Source organism: Drosophila virilis, unplaced genomic scaffold, assembly GCF_030788295.1.
Source record: "Drosophila virilis strain 15010-1051.87 unplaced genomic scaffold, Dvir_AGI_RSII-ME tig00001562, whole genome shotgun sequence".
NCBI classification, from domain to species: Eukaryota; Metazoa; Arthropoda; class Insecta; order Diptera; family Drosophilidae; genus Drosophila; species Drosophila virilis.
Window position 1 is genome coordinate 867,805 of NW_027212843.1, and position 17,200 is coordinate 885,004.

Here is a 17,200-nt window from a genome sequence, read left to right on the forward strand (position 1 = left end):
GCTAGTGATACAAGAGAACTGCTGTAGTAAACATATCTAGCAAAATAGTAATATTTTTTAAATGTTCTTTATGGTCAATTACTTTTACGTTATTTATAACATTTGCGGCTGATTTTTCAACCTTGGGTTCGTTCCAACCCATTTGAAATAAAATTTCTTAAAAAAATTGATTTAATGTTTTTAAATTCATATAATGTTTTATGTAACATATAGTGTTTTTAGTTTTAAATGCAAATGTTTTTAGTTTCAAGGTTTTTAATATTGCCAATAACACAAGATACTACCAAGCATTTCGCATAGCTTTACGGACTATGCTGCTAATCGGGAGGTGTTTCCGCTCAATTTTACAAAAAAAAATTGTAAAGGTTAGAATACGGGATGCTCAATGTCCAAGTTACGACGGCAGTTGGTATAGATGGTCTCTCGTTGATCATGAAGTTCCTTTACCACTTGGATATCGTAGATGGCCTCTTCGTTGGCCTTGAAGTTCCTTTTTAACTTGGTCTACTGCCTCCAGGCAGGGATTCGTGACCATGTCACGGTCGCCAAATAATATTTGAGTTGATAATGTTTTTAACAAAAGCACGTTAGTGCTGGTTGACTTGAGTTTTTAGAATGATTTCAAAGTAAAATATTGCGCTTAACCTATGGATACATGTATATACTTATGCTGTTATTGGTTAACAGCTACAAAGAGAGGGAGAGTGTGTAGCTTGCATATACCTGTGTTAGTGAGCATATATGTTGCTCATGGAATACGCTCAGACAGATCATGGGAAATGCAGCGTAAGCATAAACGGTCAACTAGAGAGGCTAGTGAACTGCGCTGCGTAATATGAGCTAGACGCAATATATAAAGTGGCTCTGGGCTTGTTTAATGTATAATTGTTATTGTATGCGACAAAGTGCCGCATACTTTATATTTGTATATAGGGTGTTCTTTTAAAGCATATACACACTAATATATCATGTGAAACATTTTTTGACTGACTTTTGGCAGAAGACTTGCTAGCAATATAGGCTGCCAATGACTCACAAGTGGTGTCAGACGAAAGTCGAGAGACAAAAACTTGCCTATGAGGGGCAACAACGGTTAAAGTAGGAGCTGATGGGGCTGCAGGTAAAACAGAATTTAGTGGGGCCAAAGAGTCGTCAAGAATTTTTTTAACAATCTGGGCTAGGTTGCGCGCAGATCTACCTTTACGGCCAGGACCTGACGGGGCTGAGGCAGTATGGGTAGCTGGGACAGGTTCAGGTACGGGGTCTAAAGGGACTACAACAGGGGATAAAACAGGGATAATAACTGGACAGTCGCTCGGCGAAGGCGATAATGACAACATCGAAGATAAATCCAAGTTGCTAGGCAGGGACAAAAGAGGCGTCGGTGTCTTGACAGACGGAGAGGGAACTGCAAAAATTGAGGCTCTAACCGGCGATTTCTTAGAGACTCGAATTTGTATTTGTCAAGTCACTCAAAACTCGAGCCGCGGTATTTAGTTTTAAGAATTGATTTCTCACAAAATATAACATGCTGGAGGCCGCAGCTTTTCTTGGCAATTGCAGCGCTCTTGTCGCAATCATGCACAGTGAGACCTGCACATTAGCCTTGCTATGATGCAAAGCTGGCGTCGGCTTTACCGACTGCATGTTGGTACGAAACTGACTGACAAACTGACATGGATTAAGGGCGCGTCCAGGTCATAGAAATATTCGTTGGGGAGGCACCCGTACAACATATCGGCAATTGATGCTTGAAGATCTTCCTTGAAACACGTTCGGAGGCCAAGCATTACAGTTGAAAGTAAAAGTGGGTGGTATGGTGTCGTGTAGATTTGTTCACTTCCCAATAAATTGGCATCACTTCCCAATTGCATCGCAGACCGGCTGTGCTGTCATATCCTGTAGAGGTAAAGCCTCCAGTCAGTGAGAAAACCGGTCGATCATCGTCAGGCAATAAAAATCTGCTATCAGGAACAGTGATTTTGGTAGCCAATATCGAGTTTCGTTTATGTATTTTTGCTCTCTGACATTGAAATCGATTTCGTGACCACTCCATGACCTTACGAATCGAGGGCAAAAAATATTTAGCACAAATTTGTTTAATTGTAGGCCTGCCACTAGAAGAGAGAGAAAATATGTTGTGTCTCAATTTCTGTAGAATATATGGTCTAGGAATTGCTGTCGATATGTCGCAGTACAGTAAAGTTTGCTCGTTGACTTGCATTGACTGTCGTTGTAATGAATCGTTACTGTTGGAATAATGAGTGTTGCAATACACAAAAACACTCATTCATACAAAAGGTACAATGACCAAGTAGGCTTTTGTTATTTTCAGTTTTGATACTGAAATGCTTTTATAGTTTACCTTACTCTTCTCTGAACCTTAGAGAGTAAAACAAGTTAACGTGCTCTGAAAAGTAAATTAATAAACATTGAAATCGACTAAACCAAACAAAGTGTTTTATTTAATTGTGTACATTTCAATAGCTATAAACGACGTCTCTCCATTTCAAAGTACTTATCAGTTCGGTTAGAACGCTTCAATGCTTTTTGTATCGATAGTCGTTCGCATCTTTATGCATCTTTATATCGCAACCGTTTAAATGTAAGATCTTTGTGGAGTACTGGGAGATAAATCCTAACCGGCGTAGTTGGCGTTCCGCTGCGTCTTCAGGTTTTTGGGCGAATGCGTATATTAGTGGCTTGTGATCAGTTTTTATTACGAAAATCCTTGCTTCTAGCATGTACTTGAAATACTTGATTGCTTAATAGATTACTAGTAGCTCCCTGTCATATGTGGTACCTGCTTTCCGCTCAAAATTTTGCGTTGCATTTTGAGTCCAAATGGCATGTATACAATTTCAATCAAACCAAACGGAGTGCATACTGCAGTTTTCTCGATATCTTCTAATGCGATATGCGGTATGTGACAGTATGTGCTTACCATATAACCAGTCTGCGATGTATCGAATAACAATCAGGAGTTGTAATCGCGTTTAGCTTCCTGTAATCGCTACAGAACAGTCAATCACCACTTTGCTACCAAATGCAGCGCATTTGCCCATGAACTTTTGGAAAAGCAGAATAACAGATTCCTTCGTCAATCAGTTGATGGATTTGTGCTTTCGCTGATGCCAGTTTCTCACAGATCAGTCACCGCGGAAGTTGTGCTACTGCTGCTCCAGCTGTGATGATGTAGTGACAGTGCGTATGACGGGCGCGTTAGCTGTTGGCCGTGTTGACCGCCTCGGTATGTTTTGGGTGAGGGCTACGACTGTATGATTTCCGTGCATTATTTGCAGCTTCGAAATGCTGCGAGTTGATTGAACTGCCGAGAGTTGGGTGCTCCAGTGTTGAGATCAGACGTTGTTGCTTGATGTCTTTGAGCAAATGGAACTGTAACAGAAAGTCAGTGCTAATTATTGCAGTTTGCATGTCATCTCTATGATAAATGACCACTTAAAAGCACTACCCAGGTCCAAGTCGAGCTCTTGGTGTAGGTTGCCATATGTTTGTATTATGGTTCGGTTTGCGGCATATAATTTCAATTTACCATTTTGAAGTTTTTTATTTGTCATTGTGCAAGGCACAGCGGAAACCACAAATCTAAAATCAACAAGGAAGATATGATTAGTATGCAGGTCCTGTACGTGTAAACGATGGTCCTGCCCCCTCGTCGCCTGTGCTAAATGGTTGCTGGTCGTGGAAATGCATCCGCCCCCTAGCTCAGTTAACGGCAGACGCTCTAGTTTAATTGTTGATACGATCACCAATTTTTATGTGATAGAAGCAGAGCGAACTTTTCCCCCACTTTCCTCATCCTTTCTCGGTTTTGGTGACTGTTTTGAGCTACGACAATCGTCCTGTAGTTTATTGACTCTGCGAAAGCACATGCAAGGCGGCCGGAACATTACTTAAACTGCCGCTATTGTTACCGACCGCTTCTATATTCTGCTCAGCAATTGCAATTTGTGTCGATATTACGTAAGTTGGTTCCATTCCACTATTTTTCCGCATCTTGTCTGCTATTTTTGCCAACTTATTTAAGTCAACTTTCTCCCAGATAGAAATCAGCGGACGAACCGACATTGCCAGCTCGGCAATAAATATAGTGCGCTTAACGGCTTCGAATCCGTTAGCGGGTGTTAAACGACGCATTTGTGTAAGGATTTCTGACGGATTCTTGGTGGTCATGTCGCGACCTTGCAGAAGTCTCTTTTATTTTGAGTCCTCTGATTCCGCAAATGTTTCGAAAAGCCGTTTCGCTATGTGCCGTATTTGTTATGCACCGGTGGATATGTGATGAGATCCTCGATGGTGAGTGCGACATCCTTCTTTAAGTGTAACGACACCAAGTCGATCGTCAGGTGCAAGAGAAACAGGCGCTCAGATTGTGCAAACCAGTTGAGGATTACATTTGTTGATCTGTGGCGCGTTTTTCAACTGTGAGCATGGTTAATTTTCATTTCCTTCTAGTAGCCGTGCAAACGACGATTGAAGTTGCTGCACTTGCACCTTTAATTCGTGAAGTTCTTCATTAGGTTCGCTATCTTGAGTCGCCATGTTTGTTGCGACGAAAAATTCGTCAGTGTCGGGATTTGTGCGCTTTATGAACGTGGAAAATAGTGCTCGTTTTCCATATAATGTCTATTAAACGATCAGGATCACCACTTTGGTTTCTTGGCCAATTATATTCTTAATATTAGTTTTATCTGTGAAAGCAATTATAATAGTGAAATACCTCGTCTTCTGTTATCTTATAGCTGTTCGCTCTGATTAGCATCCTTTGGTCTTTGGTCTTCTGCTCAAGGTCGGCAGCTTAAAGGTAGGCCGATATATATATTAGCCTATAGATCGTGGCAAGGGCTGCCACATATTGATACTGTCTCCCCCATCTATGGCTCGCTCCTGTCAATAGGGAAAAGAGCACACTGCTGCCAGATAAAAGGTAAACAAATGCAGAGTATGCAGTCGCTTTCATAACACACTGTTACATGGATACTCTTCTAACACTCGAGCGTTGCCGTCATCCCTTGACTCCGCACAGGATCAACCATGTATGCTATGCATGCGAATGTGTCTGATAGTGCCATCCAAGCTACCGCAGTCTTTGGCGTCAAAAATAGAAGTGGTGAGTTCGTTTTGGCTAAAGCTTTACTCGGTTCTCGTTAACAAATTTATTTGATAACAGATGAGCTTACACAACAGTTGCAGCTGCCTACAGAATAGGATAGTATAAGCTTACATAGGATTGCTTAATATAATTTCAAGCTACGGAAGATCGACATGCTCATCGCCGAGACAAAAGACACTTGTGCGCTAGATTGTCTTAGGGCGTTACACACCGACAACTCATAAGAAGACTCATGTTGTCAATCTCAGTTGCCCACAAGAGTCTTATACCCCGATAGTCAAAACGTTACAGAAATTTTGCTCATTGAAAGAGTTGCCTTCAACCAAAAAAGTCCGAACATTTCAACAACAGTAATGTGGGAGTCACCTTTTAGTTATTTGGAAATACTGCCGTCAGGTCCATTTAAGGTAAACCTACCATCACATCCTAATCAGCTTGGTAACTTTTTCGAGGTTGCTAAGCTTTTGTCGCTGGAAAGCTTGTCTCGAGATCCCGACCTTAAGCGTATAAGCTAGGAGTTCTTGGAGGAATATTTAACATCGGACATCGTTTTAAATTCCGATGAATGACCTTTTAATGGTTGGGTTGACCATTCAAACGGAGCCTAATTCGATTCTGCTTCGATTTAGACTCCAGAAATATGCATTGACAGCAGACATGAATAAGATGTATAGGAAAGTCAAGGTGCATGAAGCAGGTCCGGAGAAAGAACTCATCTGACTTTGTGACGTTCGTCGGGTTAAACACTGTAACTTACAGCACTGCGCATGTTCTAGTTCTTGGCGATGTTAAACAAAGCTTACTTAGATGAGTGAACTATCACACCCTAAACCTGGTGACATAAAGAACCTTCAGACGATTAAGTCTGAAATGTCGCAATCATCTCAAAGATTTCGAACTAACCAAATGGGTTTCGAATTCTTCTGAGTTCTCCGCAACAAACGCAGACAGCCGATATCAGAGTCTGACACAAAGCATTTGACGTGATGTGGTTTCCGAATAAAGATAATTTTCAATTCAAGCTAGTCGATTCATTTGAGGCCTCAGAGTAACAACAGAATATTATCTCGGTAAAATCAAGGCCGTTTGACACGCTTGGCCTGTTAAGCCCTCTGATAATCAAGGTAAAAATCCTGCTTAGGCTTCACAAGTTAGATTGGGATGAATCTTTTCCGCAGAGTTTAGATAGTTCATGGCGTGAACCGTAAAGATTGGGTTCAGTCACATCATTCATCTTTGGCAACATTTGTGTCGAATCGAGTGGCTGAAATCCAAGAGTGGACAGAGAACGCAGAATGGCGCCATGAACCTACAGAGCAAAACCCAACAGATGTCTTTTTAAGAAGCGTCGATATTGACGAGTTACTTGCGTCGATGTGGTTCGATGGACCTTCATTTTAGATGGAACAAAGAAAATCCTGGTCGGTTAACCAGCATCTGATGACAGATAGCTGTTGCACTTGCAGCTATGATAGACCAACCAGATATCTTGGAAACTATCGGTAGTTTTTCATCACATGCCAAGCTGCTGAGAGTGTTTTCTTATCTGTTCCGCGCTCGACAAAAAAGAGGCTTTCGAAAAAAAAGTTGAAGTCAAGAGCTCCGCACTTCGGGAGTTTCTGGAAGGCAAGTATATAGTCCCACCTACTCCTACGGACGATAGGCAGCCTGCTGCTTACGGCTGCAGAAGATTCTAGTCGCAGTGGAAGCCGTGCTGAATTCCCGATCCTTGAGAGCTTTAAGCGATGACCCAAACGACGTCGAGACTCCTACTGGTGGGAGGCCCATTAAGGACTGGGAACCAGCAGGGTCTTACTTGCTTGAATGGATGCCTCGTCGCTCACGCAAAAGTTCTAGTGGCGATGGCCAAAAAAGAGTGTTTTCGTACTCCAAGCGCGGACCAAGTGGCACTATCTACTGCCCCATGTCATCATTAAAGAGCTGGTGGTCGTCGAAAAGGACAATTTGCCGCCAAAGCAATAAATGATCATCAAAGTGACGGCGGTGGACGCAGGAGAGGGTGGTGTCGTTAGGGTCGCAGAGCTGAACTCGTGGCGGAAATTTCAAAACGCTGATCCATTAGTTGCCACTTCGTATTTTTTTTTAATTTACCATAATTCCTTTAAATGAGCGTGTAGCGCGTGCTGCATTTGGTATTGGAATAAAAGGGTTCAAGGTATTCCCTAGTCGGGAGCACCCACCTAGAACCCCTTACTTGTTTTAATACAATTTATTTTACCATTTATTCTTTTGACTACGGAAGTCGCCTTGTGAATAAAAGATAAACACTCTTGCTTAAATTATAATGTTTTTGTTTTTGTATGGACGGATTGCCAACTATGTGTTATGGCGGATGTGTTGTGGCTGGAGAGGATCGTCTCGTTTACTTAAAACATATATTAGCTGCGGATATCACAATTGGTGACGATGTTCTCTTTGCTGCTTTTACTTCTGATAAGAAATATCTTAAATAGTCGAAAGTGCGCTCAGTGCTCAGACGTAACAGCTAAGCTAACCTTATATTATATTATTGGCGTTGTTTTCGGCTATAGTGCCTACATCAGCAATTTATCGCTGCTCTGTGATAAATTGTCATTAGTGCCAGGAGCGCATAACGAACATGCTCACTGAAATTGTTTGCAGTAGTATCTACATATATCGGTTCTACCACCTTCTTCTGACTGGCAGTGCAAGGAACTTACTTTGGAATGATACTCTTAGAGATTTTAGTAATTCAAAACAGAAATGTATATGCGCCAATAAGCATACACTAGGAATATAGAGGTTATACAATTTTTTACATATTTTTTTCCTTATAGTTCTCCTCGTATTGCAACACCGGCGAAAATTATTCCATTATTACCTTTTTTAAATTGTTGTTATCTTGCTCTAGATAGATGTCGATTACAATCTAGTTGTAGCATAAGACTAATCGATTTATTGTTAATGAACATCGATTATATTACTTCACTGTTTTCGTGTTAGACTTTGTGGTCAGAAAGTCTTAAATTTCGCAAATGCTTTTAAAACACTTAAACTTACACGAGAGTGAATAAATTGTTAAATACAAAAGTGCTTACCATAATAGATTTATGTAAAAAACCGTGCAAATCAAACTTAAAACGATTAAAAATGAATTACAACTTTGAAACAAATAGTATGTAATGCGTACTGATGTGTGCGGCGCTGTGGCTGTTGCTGCGAACACAATGCGAGGAAACATGCAATATTGTGTGCACTTTTCCAGCAAGTGCAAGCGAGATGGCTATTGCTACTAGATTCATTGTATACAACATCTTTCATACACTTACATACATACAAGGCAAGTAGCGCGCGAGCGCTCTTGTAGCCGACATTGCTCTAGCGACTACAGCGCATAAAGAAATAAAACAATTTAAAAAATATATAAAAATCTATCGTAATTACAAATATGAGAAATAATAACATACCAAGAATATATTAAATACAACGAAACAATAACATTTTTTATTATGGATAAAAAACTAATAATTTATACATATATGTGTGTACATGAGTACAAAATATTATATATGTATATTATGTAGACACAAAATGAAAACAGATTCGGTTTAAAACAAAGTCAATAATATGCATATGTGTTCAAATATACGTGTTTTAAGTTTAGTTAAATACATAAGTGCAAGCATGGACCTTTCTGACGGAGTGATGAAAAGTGTAAGAGATGGTGTCGGGCGGAGGATAGAGAAAGGGGGAATGATAATGCTATGTATGTATTTATGTACATATGTTTTAATGAACACGCAACACAAATATATATTATACGTTTTTTGTTCATATGCGTGTAAGTATGAATTAAATACAAACAACAAAAAATGATTTACGACCGGTCACCTTTTATTATAAATGGTATATTACATATTTTAGAAAATACTCAAAAATTCATTGCCGATTAATTGCATTTTACTCAACAACAAAACGTTTGGCCGGTATTTAAATCCTTATTAGGTGAAGTGGTATTTTATATTTCATCTTTACAATGAAAGGTAAAGCATACATCGTTTCCTTATTCTGATCACACCAATGGACTCATTATTTTCAATTTCGATGATTATAGCTTTAATGGCTAAAATAGAAACAACAGGCGATTTTTGATACTATAGAAAGGCGCAAGCACACACTAAAAAAAGAGAAACAACTAATAATACGTTATTGACATGGATACCACTAATTCAAACCAAACTGGAACGCCGGTGTTAAAATCGCTTGCTGCCTCAAGCGTTTTACAGGAGTCACGCGCTCTGTTAACACAACTTGACAGTGTAGAAGCAGCTAATGCGGTTCTTCCTGTAAACGCGGCTATCGTGAGTACCAACAAAAATCAACAAGATGAGCCGAACACACATGATACGATTGCAGTGGTAAGTGATCAACCAGTCACTTCAACACTTACGTCGATAACAATGCCAAACACAACGGCTGTTGGACTGAACCTGCCGCCACCTACACCGAATTTAAGTGTTGCAGGATCTGCAACTGATGTTGATTTATTGAGTTGTTTGCTCCCAGCGCCGTCTTCATTTGTAACTTCTGGTCTAATACCAACGTCAACACCACCACCTCACACCTCTTTAGACCAAACAGCACCAGCAGCTCTAACGCCTGCACCATGTGCAAGTGATTTTGACTCTGACACGGAATTGTCAATCGTAGCAGCAACAGCTGCAACAGAAGTTGCGTCCACAGTAGACAACTCGACCACTTCACCAATCTCAACCTTATCGTGCGCACCAGTTCAAACTGCATTATTAGCAACCACAAACGGCCACATCAACAGGAACAACACCTCCAGTAGTTGTCCTCAACTGAGCCTTAACACAAAACAGCAGCGTCAACAAAAACGGCGGCGTGAGCGAGCCCAGCGCCTGCAGGCAGAGCGCGATAGTCGATGCAATTTAAGTGCACTAAGTGGCACTCTAATTGCAGGATCTGTTGGAGTGGGCGTTAGCCTTGGTATTGGCACTGTTACTGGTGGTAGCAGTGGCGGTATCATTGGTTCGGTTACTGCACCTAACATAATAATGGGTAACTCTAGCGCAGTGGCTCCTGGGAATAGCCTACTATACAACCTCAATAGTGCTGGTAGTATGGGTGAAGATAGCAATAATTCCAATGGAAATTTTACTAGCAGTAGTAACGGTAGTAACAATTTACTACCACCTACGGACAGCATTGCATCACTGCTTTTAAATCCGCCACATTCGCCCGAATGTAATTCTGGTCTTATGGCCACTCCTAGTGACAGCGAAGGTGAATCACTGGATGAAGATCTTCTTTCAACATCATCATCCTCAACATTGCTGCTTCCGCGCGATAAGCCCCCACCAAGGCCGCCACCTCCAGTTCGCCGAAAATTGCCAAGATCACCTGTCCTAGAAGAGGAGATTATTGATGGATTTGCCATATTAGAGTTTAAAACATACGAAGATCTTGAGGTAAGTTCAAATACCTTCTGTGGAGGGAACAGAAATGATTACTATTTTATTTTCTTAATGTTGTCTTAATTTATGTGTATATATCTAATTAAAAACAGTTTGCTATTAAATTGGGTCAAAAACGCAAGGAGAAACGGCTTTCGGCATTGGAAGAACTGACGTGTACCTATAGCATAGAGGAGATGAAAATGCCGAAGATCATCGATACTGGCCAACCGCACACGCTGCGAACTAGCAATTTATCTAGTTTGTCTATTGTAAGCAACAATAATTTAAAAGAAGTTAATCACCACCAACATCGCGGTGTCGGTGCTGGGATGGGGGGCACAATTGTGGCTACGTCTAACAGCATTAGTACTAACATTAACAATAATACAGCAAATCACAACAATAGCAATACGGTATATACTGTGCCATTGGCAAGTATGTGTAACGCACCGGACACGGAAGCAGATAATTGGGTAGAGGATCCCTATCGACAACAGCAGGATCAGCTAAGCGGGAGTGCCAGTACTATTAGCATTGACATTAACAGCAATGCAAATCAAAATCAAATTAGTAATAATCAACATTTGAACCATTTAACCCAATCTAAGCAAACCGCATCCTCTGTCATCAACATAAACAATACGACTATCCCAGGAGCCGTAAATACTGTCACTGATAGCTGCCTTCTGGATAATGGTAATGCAAAGCTATCCATTGGTTCGGTCGTGCCACATATAAATCTAAGTGATAATGGAAATGAAAGTAGTGGTAGCGAGAGTAAATCTCAAAATACCAAGAATGCTAACCAACCAAATAATGTGGCAGCAGAATATATTAGCATTAAGAGCACAAAATCAAATGATGCCACCACATTAAACAGTCGTCTAAAGGTTATTTCGTCGTCATGTCCAAAAATCAAAGTGAGTAAAGCAACAAAAAAAATATATTAATATTAACAATCTACTGAATACCAACAGAAGCTGAATGGTTTAGAATGCAGTAAAGACGATGTAATTACTACAGAAGCTATCGCAGCGGGACTGACGTTGGAAATTCAAGACTTCACGAACAGTTCAGCAAAGGTTGTAGGGGCCAGTCTTTTGCTTAAAAAGGATAACGATCTTAATGAAAGTTTTACTGATGTAAGTTTTTATTTAATTGATACCTATTTATAAATGTACCAATACTTTGTACTTTTTGGGCAGAATTCAAATCACTGCACTAGCAACTTCAACGAAACTAATATCGTATGTATTTTCTGTAAAATACTTTACTATCTTTCTATTCATATCATTTTTGTTTCAGTGTGATAAGACTAACGGCGGGAATAAGGTAAGTTTTAACCAACAGGTTGTGCATTGTTATCCAAATAAATCCCATGGTAGATTATATAGTATTCTGTCTTGTGAGATACACATACACACACACACATATATATATATATATATATATATATTAAAAATCGGACAAGTGAAAAATTGCAGATGATTAACGAAAGATAATAGAAAATAAAACATTAAGGTACAATATATCAACAGTTCTGTGTTTACCGATTTATTTCTCTTTAACTTTTCAAATTCGGTTGGTGCAACATTATAAAAGCACTGATAATTCTAGTTTTCTCGCCGGTATTTAATAAGCAAATTCGATTGAAAAAATTTTCGCATTAAATATTAAATTTAAATTAATTAAAAAAATAATATTCCCTGTAGTTCATACCTTATCGACGAGAAAAATTGAATATTAGGTGATTTGAAAACGCGAGAAATTGCTAGGAAAATTAATCATTCTGATGCCGTCGTACATTTCCCTGAAAAATATGGCACGAAAACAAAAGTTTCTAACTGAGATTAGCGATGTAAACCAACCAAATTGTCATGACTGTAACCTCGATGTGCCCAGCGTTTAACCATTGCACGTGGCCAAAGTTATAGAAGTATAAAATCTTGAATTTACAAGAGTGCTGGACAGTCACAAGATAGCTCTAGAATTCGCAGGGAAAAACATAGCCTTAAATTTAAGTAATGTGATCATTTGTCTGAAGCTTTTATTAGCACCAAATAATCAAATCTTTCGCATTGCAGACTATATTTACGTATAAGAAATATTTTAGTTTAGATGGCGCTGATTGAAATAAGATTATTTATTTGCTAAATACTTTTTATTCTTGTGAAAGTTACGGTTTTTGATTTTTTTTTTTTTTTTGATAGTGCGTTTAAAGTAAAGCCGAAATTCAAATAAGAAATAAAAACAAAACGGTGCACACGTTACTGTTGTTGTTATATGTATATGTTTCATATGTTTTTATATATAAAATATATATTATAATGACAATCGATAAAAAAAACCATTGCAAAGTGGTCCAATAATTCTATTTTCTATGCCCAATTTGGACAAATATAGTTGGAAAAACAAATTATTACCACCACAGTTTTTAATTGCAAAGCTCCCTTAATACTTTAAAAACGTTACAACAAAAATTAATCCCTTGTATTTGTAAAAACTAAACACATCTTTGTAAGTTCCTAAATCTTAATTCTTTGAGCTGAATCGCTTTTAAAAACAATCCTGGTGGTTCTGATTTTTCTTGCGTACGTAACATAAATCATATCAAGACATGTGACGCCACTAAAGTCAAATAAATATATTAACGATAAGCAAAGGAGACACAGTGCACCAATAATGTCGCGCAGCGACTAAACCATTTTTTGGTAACGAAAATAGCTAACTCGCAAAAGGGGCTAGATCTATTTATTTACTTTATTTAACAAAATTTAATTAAACAAAATGACACGTTTTTGACCCTAGAACAAAAGTTATTTAAAAATTTGTGTTTGGCAAGTATCCTCTCGTTTCTTTACAAATTCAATTTGTCGTGGCCAAAACAAGTTTTCCTGTGTAAAATTGATCAACATTCGTCCACTCTTCTTTCAACACCACTATTAGTTTGTATATCGAGCTAATCTTTTTTTCTAACATTTAACAACAATGCGTAATAAGATTTAAATCAAGTAGGATTTTGAGTAAATGTGATGTATTATATATAAGGTATATAAGATTATAAGTCATATGCTTGCGATCATTACCTTTTTGAAATCAACGAGATTGATATGTCAATTTGTTACACTCTTGGCCTAAAATTTTGCTTAATAGCACTTCACCTACACCATGCTTAATTTTATTTCTTTGGGTTATATGCTTCTCTAGGTATTCTCTACACTCGCCGCCGTCCAGCTGAGCCAAACATGTTATACTTGAACTTTTCAGAAAATTAAACATTGCGCCAAAACTGTGAAGGGGCAATGTGGTAATCTTTTGCGGAATCGTTTTGCCAAGAGATATGTTTTAAAGAAAAGATACGTACGTACGTAAGAGAAGGTTAGGTGTTGTTTTCAGAACGTTTTCGTTGAATTTTTCAACATTTATGTTAAGAATTAACATTCTCTGAGTAATAGAAATAGAAATAGAAATAGAAATATGTACTTATGCATATATGGTTATATTAAAGTATTAGTACGCGTGTAGCTGTATGCTTCTTGTACATTGCGCTTCTGGGAAGTTACTAGTGACAGTGTTCACGATTGCCAAAAACTAAATATTACATTGGTCATGCATGAATAAACTACACCTCCCCTTTTAGAATGAACAAAGTAATAATATGAAGTTATTTAATGTTAAAAAAATTCCTGTATAATAAAAATAACTTTGGGTTTTGTTTTGTGTTATATGAAGGGTGTATTTTATAATTATATTATTTGACTAGCAGGTATAGCCCGGCCTTGCCCGTGGCATTTATGTTATAAAATCAATGTTCTCGAATAGCTTTGAAAATAATTTTGAAACTGAGCGGAGAGTACACAAACCCATCTCATACAAACTTTTTCCGTCATTTTACCACTGTTTCGAGTGGAATTTCCCTAATCTTTGAAACACGTATTCATAACATTCTTATATAGAGCTGTGAAAATAAGTTTGATGCAAATCGGACACAGCTTAAAAAAAAAATACTCTAAAATGCACTTTCCATCGAAGGAGCTTAGATTTTGCAAAAAATATGAAACCCGTCTCAAATGATTTTTTATGTAGATCCATGCAAATGAATTTGAAGGCAAAAGGCCACCCACGAAATCTTTGACTCCCATTTCCACCAAGGTGGAATGGATTTTTCGAAAAGTGTGAAACACTCTAATGAATTTTACCAATGATCTTTAAAAATAAGTTTGAGGCCGATCCAATGGTTAGCAAAAAAGTTTTATACCAACGTTTTTCGCTAATTAACCACTGTTGTGGGTGGAATTTTCCAAATTACTGAAACACGTATTCATTAAGTTCTTATGTAGAGCTTTAAAAATAAGTTTGAAGCAAATCGGACACCACTTTAAACTTCGCCCAAAAAATCTTTGAATCGCATTTCTACCGAAGGAGTATATATTTTCCGAAAAAATGTTATACACGTCTCAAATGATTTTTCATTAGAGCTTTAAAAATAATTTTGAGCGCGAAACGTCACCCACAAAATCTTTGACCCCCATTTCCACCAAGGAGGAATACATATTTGGAAAAGTGGGAAACACACCTCAAATGAATTTGAGCAAAAAACTTTGAAATTGAGTTTGAGGCCAATCAGATGGTAAACAAAAAAGGTTCATACAAACGTTTTTCGCGATTTATCTATACTTGCGGGTGGAATTTCCCGAAACCCCGTCATAACGTGCACCTTAATTACATAAGATAACTACAGTGAGAATTTCAGCTTCCTAGCTCATACAGTTTGGACTGTGCGTTGATCACCGATCAGTCAGTTAGGACAAAAAGTTTTATATATAGAAATATCGATAAAAAAAAATTGTTGCTGTTTGTTTTTGTTTTTGGCTTGAAAAATAAATAAAGATTCTTTTTATTGTTTGTTCACTTTGATTTAGAAATCACGAATAATTTTAATTATTAATACCTTATACTTTTAATTTATCATGTGGTTGTTTTTTATTTTTTTATTTCTAAAATCAGTTATGACAAGGATATCATTGGGACATAGGTATCTTCAGCTTATTACCTAGTTTTAGTAAAACTTGGACTGCTAATTCTAATTTAAAATCTGAAACTTTCCAATCATAATATTCTTTTTGTTTTTTTTTTTTTTTGCTAATGTTTATAATTATTTTGCACTCTTATAAGCTTGTTCGAAAATAATTCTGGGTTCCTTTTTTTTTTTTTTTTTTTTATCTGTGCTACTAAAATAATTTGATATGTTTGGGTTTTTGCCAATAATCAGGTGCCATGGATAGGGTTATATAGTCGCAACAAACAAAATATTATAGCCATACTTCCCGATTTGTTCTATCAACTGATATGTTTGAATTCAATTATGTTTATGGGACATCGTTCAACAGTTCGTAACGTCTAGTTATGGTGTACAGTAGACGTAATGTTGTCTATTTATAAATATTTTCATGACTTATTTTGGAATTCTTGTATTCTGTTACACTTTACTGTAATAAACGTCTTCACTGGGCCGTACTTTAGAATGAACGATTTGAATATAGCTTTTGCAAGGGCATTTCCGCGTTTTTTTTCGCTATAGGTATGGCAGGATAGGTCACAGATATCCCTAATAATCCTAACAATGGACCAATTCTGTCAACTTGTACTTTTTCAGAAACATTGGCTTGTCTGTAAAAGTTAAAGGGGTCTAAGTGTGCTTTGTTATTTTAGCTTTTGACATTTACTTTGAATTATGACGTAATATTTTTCCACTATTAATGTCTATACATTTTTGCAAGCGTTTTTGAGACGCCTGTGTGACCACCTTGCAGAGAATCATCATGTCATGTAGAAAATATTGCTTCTTTTTCATTATCTGTATATATTGGGTCACAGGTTTGAGTAGCTCTAATCTTAATTTCTTTAAAGATGTATTCGCCATATTTTTGAAAGTATCAAAAATCTTTTCGATCGGTGGCACTTTGAGTTGGCTTAAATAATTTATACCGGCTTTTGAATCAAGCCTTGCAAAGAATTGACCTAGGTCGAACATTTTATTAGAATATATGTTGTTAATCTCAATTCTTGCTACATTTAAATTTTTAAACTTGCGTTTACCATTAAGAGGTAAGTTAATGGATATGTGATCCGTTTTTACTATAAATTGTTTGCCATATACGTAAGACGAAAATATTTGATTGCCCAGTGGATGGCTGCTAACTCTTGTTCTGATTTAGAACTCTAGCCTTTTGGGAAAGTTTTTGGGTCGTATGCCACTGGTAGATTTGTAACATTGTATTCTTCCATCTGCATCCGTCGGAACAGGTATTTTCTTAATGAAATCGTAATGTTTGTCTTCTGTAAAAATACTTTTATCAGTATTTTTACAGACCTGGAAAAGTTTTTAAAAACATTTCTCTGTCATAAGTCATCCATATATAAAAAAGCTTGAGAATGTTAAAGACCTTAACATGCTATTGCCAGTTAAAATGAGTTTGGTGTTATTTTTAATGCGTATTGTAATCACGTGAACCGATAGGAGCCATTGTTTGTTGAAAGGGACGTAATATTTCGAGACTTCATGAAGTTCAATATGGTGGAATTCAAACAATTGGGCCAATAT

General features: G+C 37.6%; 1 protein-coding gene and 1 long non-coding RNA gene across 7 annotated transcripts in view; one reads left to right on the forward strand and one right to left on the reverse strand.

Annotated features, from left to right (window-relative positions):
* Nucleotides 1-205: 205 nt before the first annotated feature.
* On the reverse strand, nucleotides 206-3,909 carry LOC116649951 (uncharacterized). Its single transcript, XR_004302914.2, has 3 exons — nucleotides 2,478-3,909; nucleotides 2,366-2,410; nucleotides 206-2,117 (listed from the first exon to the last, which is right to left on the reverse strand). It is a non-coding gene; the product is annotated as an uncharacterized lncRNA (long non-coding RNA).
* A 4,190-nt stretch (nucleotides 3,910-8,099) lies between these two features.
* Nucleotides 8,100-17,200, forward strand: part of tay (tay bridge) — a 50,123-nt gene continuing 41,022 nt past the window's right edge. For 2 of the 6 annotated variants that reach the window (XM_032433233.2, XM_032433237.2), the window contains exons 1-7: nucleotides 8,102-8,957; nucleotides 9,041-9,159; nucleotides 9,231-10,608; nucleotides 10,707-11,516; nucleotides 11,574-11,738; nucleotides 11,802-11,843; nucleotides 11,902-11,928. In XM_032433233.2, the coding sequence (XP_032289124.1) occupies nucleotides 9,331-10,608; nucleotides 10,707-11,516; nucleotides 11,574-11,738; nucleotides 11,802-11,843; nucleotides 11,902-11,928 (2,322 nt within the window). In that variant the 5' untranslated portion in view covers nucleotides 8,102-8,957; nucleotides 9,041-9,159; nucleotides 9,231-9,330. Of the gene's footprint in view, nucleotides 8,958-9,040; nucleotides 9,160-9,230; nucleotides 10,609-10,706; nucleotides 11,517-11,573; nucleotides 11,739-11,801; nucleotides 11,844-11,901; nucleotides 11,929-17,200 lie in introns of all 6 variants that reach the window. The other 4 variants (XM_032433238.2, XM_032433239.2, XM_070210888.1 and 1 more) reach the window with 4 other exon arrangements.